This window comes from Hippichthys cyanospilos, chromosome 15 (genome assembly GCF_059441005.1).
Source record: "Hippichthys cyanospilos isolate Australia breed blue-spotted pipefish chromosome 15, RoL_Hcya_1.0, whole genome shotgun sequence".
Classification (NCBI taxonomy): domain Eukaryota; kingdom Metazoa; phylum Chordata; class Actinopteri; order Syngnathiformes; family Syngnathidae; genus Hippichthys; species Hippichthys cyanospilos.
The window spans coordinates 2,439,360-2,447,500 of record NC_142383.1 but is presented as its reverse complement, the minus strand read 5'-3'; the positions used below and the strand labels follow the sequence as shown (position 1 = coordinate 2,447,500).

At 35.7% G+C, this 8,141-nt stretch overlaps 1 protein-coding gene across 2 annotated transcripts in view; it reads left to right on the top strand.

Moving 5' to 3' along the window:
• eeig1b (estrogen-induced osteoclastogenesis regulator 1b) overlaps positions 1 to 6,160 on the top strand; it is a 29,586-nt gene extending 23,426 nt beyond the window's left edge. For both annotated transcript variants that reach the window (XM_088435623.1, XM_088435624.1), the window contains 5 exons: positions 1,227 to 1,328; positions 1,479 to 1,683; positions 2,991 to 3,112; positions 3,370 to 3,439; positions 3,524 to 6,160. In XM_088435623.1, the coding sequence (XP_088291749.1) occupies positions 1,227 to 1,328; positions 1,479 to 1,683; positions 2,991 to 3,112; positions 3,370 to 3,439; positions 3,524 to 3,569 (545 nt within the window). In that variant the 3' untranslated portion in view covers positions 3,570 to 6,160. The remainder of the gene's footprint in view (positions 1 to 1,226; positions 1,329 to 1,478; positions 1,684 to 2,990; positions 3,113 to 3,369; positions 3,440 to 3,523) is intronic.
• Positions 6,161 to 8,141: the final 1,981 nt, after the last annotated feature.

The window sequence follows — 8,141 nt, the reverse complement described above, 5'->3', positions numbered from 1 at the left end:
GAAAGTTCTCAGCAATGCTCTTTTTTCCGGATCTACCGTGAAGTGCACAACAAGCTCGCCCCCCTCTCCTCTCCTCCCGCGATTAAAAAGAAAGTGGACAAAAAGTCCATACCATACCCTGTCCATACGTTTGTGATGTGGTTTTTTAAAGCAGCCACCCCCCCCCCCCCGTGTAAATAACAAATACATCTAATGCTGTTAGTGAAGTACACTACATCACGTAATGCATCCATCCATGCATTAGAGCATTATGCATGTAGCCGCTTAGCCACACTGAGGTCTCTGGCTTGCTGGTGCCTATGTTTTTGGAATGTGTGAGGAAGCATGTCCCCCGCCTACTGCCCATAGACAATTCCACCAGGCCGCTCCTTCTTGAACGTAACTCAAAATATTTGTCTCAAAGGCATAGAAAAAATACATAAATTGGAATTGTGATCTTTGAAATCGTGAAAAAAAAATACTTTTTACTTTTTTTTTAACTTTAAAACACATTTCAGAGCTTGTACTTTTACTTTTACTTGAGTAGATTTTTTGGTTCAGCACTTTTACTCGTCATTTTTTACATAGGGTAGTTTTACTTTTACTCAAGTAAACAATCTGTACTTTTCCCATCACTGCTGAAAAGTAAAAAATATCGTTGCTGTTAAATTGAATCTGTTGGTGAATAAAAAGGCACTTAATATTTGGCTTGAAGGTTTTTTTTTTCTTTTGTTTCTTCAAACATTTGCAAGGGACCTCCTTGGAAAATGGTATTTCCAAAAAGGGGTCCCTGAGTCCAAAAGTTTTGAGAGCCCCTGCAATATAGCATGTTCCTTTAAATGTAATGAAATAAAGATAATTTCTTAATCTTCTAATTTGTAGTTGATGTGTGATTTTAAAACTGCTCCAAAAGAGTTGTTGACACAACCTTACAATGTGGAACTTCATCCAGCCTTCTGGACTTCAACTAATTCTGCTCTTTGGAGTGGAGTAATCTATGTCCATTTGTACCTTCTGAAACTAACCATCTGTTACATGATCACATAACATCTTTTGTTTAGGAGCATTAATGTCACATTTGTTGTGTAAAGAAAGTCAGGTCTCCGAGGTATTGTGTATTCCTACATGTCTGTACTCACTGCAAACCTGAATTATGTAACAGTAATACCAGTGCATTATGCAGCCCCCACCCCCACCTCCACACCACATATAAATATATATTTTTCCCTAATATGTCTGGGCTGCAGGACAAACAGATGAGAGAGGTAATGTTTCCAACCAAGATGAAGCCTTTCACATTGGTCATTTCCGCAACTCCAGCTTTGCCAGCCAGCATAGCAAGATATCAGGTCAGGCAACTTCCTCATTCTCGCATCATTGTTGGGAATTTTATTTAACCTTCTTCAAACGATTTAGGAAATTTCTTTTTTGGAATTTTTGAGGCCTTTCGCATACACCATCTGATGCCACATTTATTCATGGGTTATCTCCTTCTCTAGGTTACAGCACAGGGCATTCTCGTTCCTCCAGCCTTACTGATCTCAGTCACCATGGAAACACCTCCTCCAGCAGCAACGTTTCGTGTGGCTTTATGCAACCACATCCCTCTACCCCAACACAACTGCATCAGCAAGGAACTCCCACAAAACCAGAGAGACCTCCACTACCCTCCGTTGCTGCCATCATGTCAAATAGATCGTCCAGGTGATAGCACACACCTAGATTCTGCAGAATATCAACCACACTGCTCTCTCAGAGGTTTACTGATCATGGCGCAGCACACTGGTATCAGTGAAGGGTTCGACACCTTGGATGGCATAAATGTCCATACTTGAAATTCCTTGAAAATTCCTCATGTCAGTGAAGTGTAAATTCAGTGCGTTTAGAATTGAAGTTATGTGGAGCTTTTCTGGGCATGCGGGCCTTTTTAATAGTGAATATACCTTATTTTTTTTACTATAAGCCGCGACTTTTTCCTCATGATTCGAGCCCTGCGGCTTATAGTCCAGTGAGGCTTATCTGCTGTTTTTTTTCCCGCCGGTCAAGCAAATGTGTATCTGCCATTTTCACTAAATTTATCTATCAATTAAACAATGGGAGACAGAATGCTGTTGAAGAGAGGATGTTGCAGTTGGTAGACGATTTAAAAAAATGTATATATAAAAATAAATAAATAAATAAAACTTTCATATACCATCTTTTTGCATAAATATCTGATGTTATGACCTGCGGTTTATAGTCCAGTGTTGCTTATCCGTGGCAAAAGATGTCTTTTTGGTCAATTTTTGCTGCTGCGGCTTATATACCAGTGCAGCTAAATACCAAATCAAGTTATCACAAGAGAAGAAATTGCATGAAACACAACTACAAATCTTGTGTCATTTGTTATGAACAATGCTGCCAAACTGATGATATATTTAAAAAAATGATACAGCCTATCTATCTATCTATCTATCTATCTATCTATCTATCTATCTATCTATCTATCTATCTATCTATCTATCTATCTATCTATCTATCTATCTATCTATCTATCTATCTATCTATCTATCTATCTATCAGTCTGTCCGTCCATCCATCCATCTATCTAGCTATCTATCTAGCTATCTCGCTATCTAGCTATCTGTCTAATATTATTAATTGATTTGATTTTTTATGTACTTATTTATTATGTTATGTTGAATATATTTAATGAATATATTCAATTTACGCAAGAGAAGACAGGCAGCACAGTGGGAGACTGCTTAGCACGTTGGCCTTACATGCAGAATTTGTGGTTTTGCTTGCAACTCTGGCCTTCCCGTGTGGAATTTGCATCTTCTCCCCATATCTGTTTTGTTCCCCTACTGCAACTGACAACCAGTTAAAGGTGTGCCCCCAGCAGCTAATTTGCTTACAGCTAACAAAAGCAAACCACTGTAGCAGTTAACATGTAATTTCTTACAATTTGTACATTACTTGTTCATTCAAAGTGCTTCATATATTAAACTTGGTTTTGTTGTGCTGCGCAGAAGGAAGAATGACATGATGGAGAGACAACATAGTTGTGTGGACGATACACGTGTTGATGCAGATGACATTGTAGAAAAGATTGTTCAGAGTCAAAACTTTTCAAACAGCAGTAACAGTGAAGGTACGGGGACATGCTCTTTTGAATATTGAGGTATACTTCAATAGGACCTTTGATTAATATGTTCAAAATGGTTTTTGTGTTCTACATGAAATATTGTGTAATTTTTACAGTTTTTATAGCATTTTTAATAAAAATTTCTGGTATCAAATTCAAATGTCTAGAAAATGCATACTCTGAACGCTTGTAAAGTAAATTGCTGTGCACAAATAAATGGAAATTAGTAGCTTAATTTAAATAGTATTTTTCCCCATCACCAGACAGCCACTTGCAATTGTTTGTCAGCAAAGATGGGACCACAACCCTCAGTGGTGCACAGCTTGCGAACAGGTACATTACTGCGTGTCCCACTATTTCTCACAAAAATGTCCCAGTCCCAGCATTTCATCAAAACGTGTGTATGTGTCTTCACAGAGTAACTCCTGGTGTCTTTGAAGCTGTGGTCATTGAGACACATTGAACATCCCGTCTGCTGCAGAATGAACTCCACGGGAATTCTTAAGCATCTGATTGTACTGTATATGACTGTGTGCAAAAGTATGACCAAATCTGCCTTCACAATGCAGCACTGTTTTATAAGACTACTCTGATATATAGGTACATGCTGCTGCCATTATTGCAGATAACAGTGCTTCTATTCCCCTCCAGTACCCTGGATTAACCTTTTACTGGGCACAGCGGCCGCTTGCGGCCGATAGGCTAAACCAGGGGTTCTCAAACTTTTTGGAGTCATGGTCAAGTTTGCAGAAAAAAAAACAAAAAATAAGAATAATAATTGAAGTCAAACATGTGCCCTAAAACAGGCAAGAATTTTCAGGATTTTTGAGAAAGCGGCCACTGTGCCCAATAAAGGGTTAAAAAAAAAAGTGTGAGTTGCATCAAGAACTCTGGCTCCCAATGGTGCCTTCTGATGGGATAAACCGAAAGTCACAACAACAAATATGCACGTAGACGCACATGCTTTATTAGCACATTCCAAATGAACGCCAACGATGTAAAAATAATTCCCAAGTTGGTTCCAAATGAATGATTAAGAAGCACATCAGCCTGGTATGCCTTGCTGAATGTCAAGCAGTTATTTTGTCCTTGATTCTTAAACATTTCTAGCAACAATATAATTCTGCTTTTCTGTATAATTTTCTCTTTTAACACTGTTTGTGTAAATTAAATCTAACATAATATTGATTCAATTACTAAGTATAATTTAATTGTTTTATAACATATATAATTATAGTCAAAATTTTTTTTTAAATGACTTCTAAATCAACTGACTACTTGGACACTTAGTTGAACACTGAAGAAATAATGATTCATTCATTTTCAGTCCATCATCATTTTGCACAGTCACAAGATCTCTCTACACAGAAATTTAGACTTCTTTCTCATTAGGAATATGAACAGAGCTTATCACATTCAGGTTATAGATTGAATCTCATGTCAAGAATGAAAACCAGATGTCGAGTCGGTCAAGTTTAGGTTGCATGTCGGCATAAAATACGTCTTAACGAGCACACAGCTCACCCTAAACATTTTATTGTTCTATATTGTGTAATGTGAATATGATTTTTGTATTTACCTGCTTATACGACTTTGCACACATCTAAGGATTATTCTAAACCTCTTGAAACAATGCACATTATATCTTAAATGATAACTGTTCTATTCTTTTACTCTCATTTGGCAGGCCATATTTAATAATTTACTAAAGATTAAATTTACTAAAATATTTTTCACATACAGCCGCAGCCAAAGTTCAGAATGTTATTGTGAGTAACAGATGTTTTTTTTTTCCTTTTTATATACGAAGAGCAACAAACTAACAAATGGCCGGTACTGACATGAATGCTCATTTTTGTTCAAACATTTCACTGTTGAGGACCAAAATAATTCTATTAAACTCTCATCCTTAAAAATCTAAACAATTGTCTTCCACCTGTGCGAAGACTGGCCACAATAAAGACCAAATAAAGATACTAAACACTTACCTAAAAACCACTCCTATGTTTTGATGGCCTGCATATGCAGTATTTCTGTATGCATTTTTCATCACTACAGTCATTTCAGAACAAACTTGAATTTTCCTTGCACTTTCCTCTCTGAGTTTGCTCTGAGTGATGCAGTTGGCTGTGGGTTGACTGGGATGCTACTTATTGATTATGGTCAAACAAAAATCTGTGTTATGTTTTCATATTCTTTTGTGGTCTTGTCACTTTGTGTATGAAGCTGCAGTGGCACCACAAAGCATTCAATGTACCAAGACTGTCAGTGTAAACAATGGACCTTCCCTCCAATGGACACATTTGTGCTTAACAGTGTCACTGTGTTAGTGACAGGAGCAGTGTATTATCATAGTGTATAACATGCATGCAGGCCATGCATAGTCAATTCTGTCTGTGAAAGTCTTTTCCTTGCTTATAATGGCCAAATATGATGCAGTCCATACGAAATGGACCTTTAACTAGCCACTGCTAAGGATTTGCTGAAGAAATTAAAAGAGGGAAAAATAATTCAAATGTATTTTTGTATTTTTAATTACTATTGATTGTACTGTTAAGGACCCCTGTAGACATTGGCCTTTGTGACTTTCTTGGCCTCCTCGTGAATATGAGCCAAACATGATGGCATTTTCCTGAATTCTAATCAGTTAGACATCACTTAAATAGATAAACAAAAGCTGTTTCCCCATTATAAAAAAATTACTGACCCAAGTGTTGTTTTGTTTCCACAAACATTACATAACATAACATTGCATTACATTACATTACATTACATTACCATCATGAAAGATTACACTGTTGTCTTTTCCATCCAGCCCAGGTCTATTTTTTGTACTATAAAGGTACTGGATAGACGACTGTCAAAACTTACATTATGAGGAAAATTGTCCATTTCGGCATGTTTGTTATCATGTACATTTCCCTCTACTCTATATTGACTGTGTATATGCTGTATTATGACCTTTTTTTCCACCAGTCTTTTTTTTCTGAACCTGGTAATTAAATGTTTTGGGGGGTTACCTGAAAATGGAAATAAAAAGGTAGATTGGTGATATTTTGCTATTAGCCGTGATCCTTAAATATTTGTGCTTTATTTTTTTTGTTTGTCCATCAGTCATCAATTCCCCATTGTCATTGTCTGTCCGCCATTTTTTCAACCTGAAAATTGTAATCGTTGTTCCTTCGGCTCAGTCCGGTCATCAATGCCCCCCCTTCACACAAAAAAAAAATCAATGGCTCAATGCTCAAAAAGAGTTAAAACAATATATTATTTTAAAAATATATATGTCTAAATTTGATAATAGAATGTATAAATTTGGGGGGAAATTTGTGATGTGCAAATTTTATATACAGTACACAGTATATGTGATTTTAAGTATTTATGATTGTATATGAATTATGTAGAATGTGTTACTATGATCACTAAAATAAACTATCAAACAAAGGGAGACAAAAGAAGATGCTATTGAAGGATTGATTTCGATTTTGAACTGCTATTTAACGAACATATATCTATCCATTTTTTATAAATATATTTGGGCTAAACATGCAGGCATGTTCAGTCTGTAAAAGAGGATGTTGTTGTTGGCAGACGATTACAAAAAAGTTAAATAACTTAAAAAAATTATAATCTTCATATACCTTCTTTTTGTGTAAAAGATCTGTTGTTATTAACTGCGGCTTATAGTCCAGTGCACCTTATACGTGACAAAAATCAATTTTTTGCTCATATTTTGCTGCTGCGGCTTATATAACAGTGCGGCTTATAGTCCGGAAAATACGGTGTGTGTGTGTGTGTGTGTGTGTGTGTGTGTGTGTAGAAATATATATATATATATATATATATATATATATATATATATATATATATATATATATATATATATATATATATATATATATATATATATATATATATATATATATGGAAACGCTGCTGGAGATAACCCTTATTAGGGAATATGGGCATAACGAGCGGCACTCAAAGGTAAATAAATCCTTTCTATACTTTTTTATTTATGATGGTTTCTGATTGTATACATACATTTTATATATACGTAGCACTTATTAAAGTATTTTTAATCATTTTTATTAATTTTTTATCTTAATTTTAATTTTAATCTATTTTGCATTTTCTGGCTAAGAGCCAAGCAGAGTGAGATTGCCACTTTGTGATGTGCCCATTGGTTTCTTGAATGGAAAGGCATCTCAGAATTCTTTGCTCAACTATGTGCAAGCAATTTTTTCATACAAATCATATTTACAAGGCAAAACAATACAAAAATCTCTCACTAATTCTAAAAATTGCTTTTGAGTTTAGGCTCATACAATGAATGGACTATGATTGTGTACAGTACGCGTTTCAATTCATGAAACCATGACTGAACTGCAGCGCAAACAACGTCTTACTGGCCATACTGGCTTCTTTTAATGTGGAGAACGTGAGTTTTGCTCAGTGTAATACATTAAGGATAAGTTCTCTCTTAATAGTAGCTGTTCCATACTATTGCTTTTGCACTCAGCCAGTTATTCCTGGGTGCATGTATGTGTGATTTCTGCCTATTTAGACTGTTTTTATGCTTCTGTTTCCAAGTGTATGGCAGGTTAAACATTTGTCTGAAATGTAACTAGGTTATGTGACAAACCATAATCAACAATGACAGGTAGCACAAGTAGTGATGATTACCACAACTGTTGAAATTGAGAGAAAAAAAAATCTACTGATCCATCGTTTTTTTTAGTCCGTCATTTTTTAAAATGTTTTCCTCATTCAGGACCTCATAGGCTAAATGTCCTTCATTCCTTTGGTGATGGACTGATGTGCAGTACAGAAGAATTGCCCGCCTCTGCTAAATAAATGTTATCTACATTCGTGGTTTTCACAACAGGTATGTATTTTTGTCCTGTCTCCACATAGAACAAAATATTTTAATTGAACTTTAATATAGCATTGAAAGGCCCCTTTTGAAAAAACCAATAAGGATAGGCTATTTGGCTGTTGAGTGAAGATTCAGGATCATCAGGAAAATGTTATG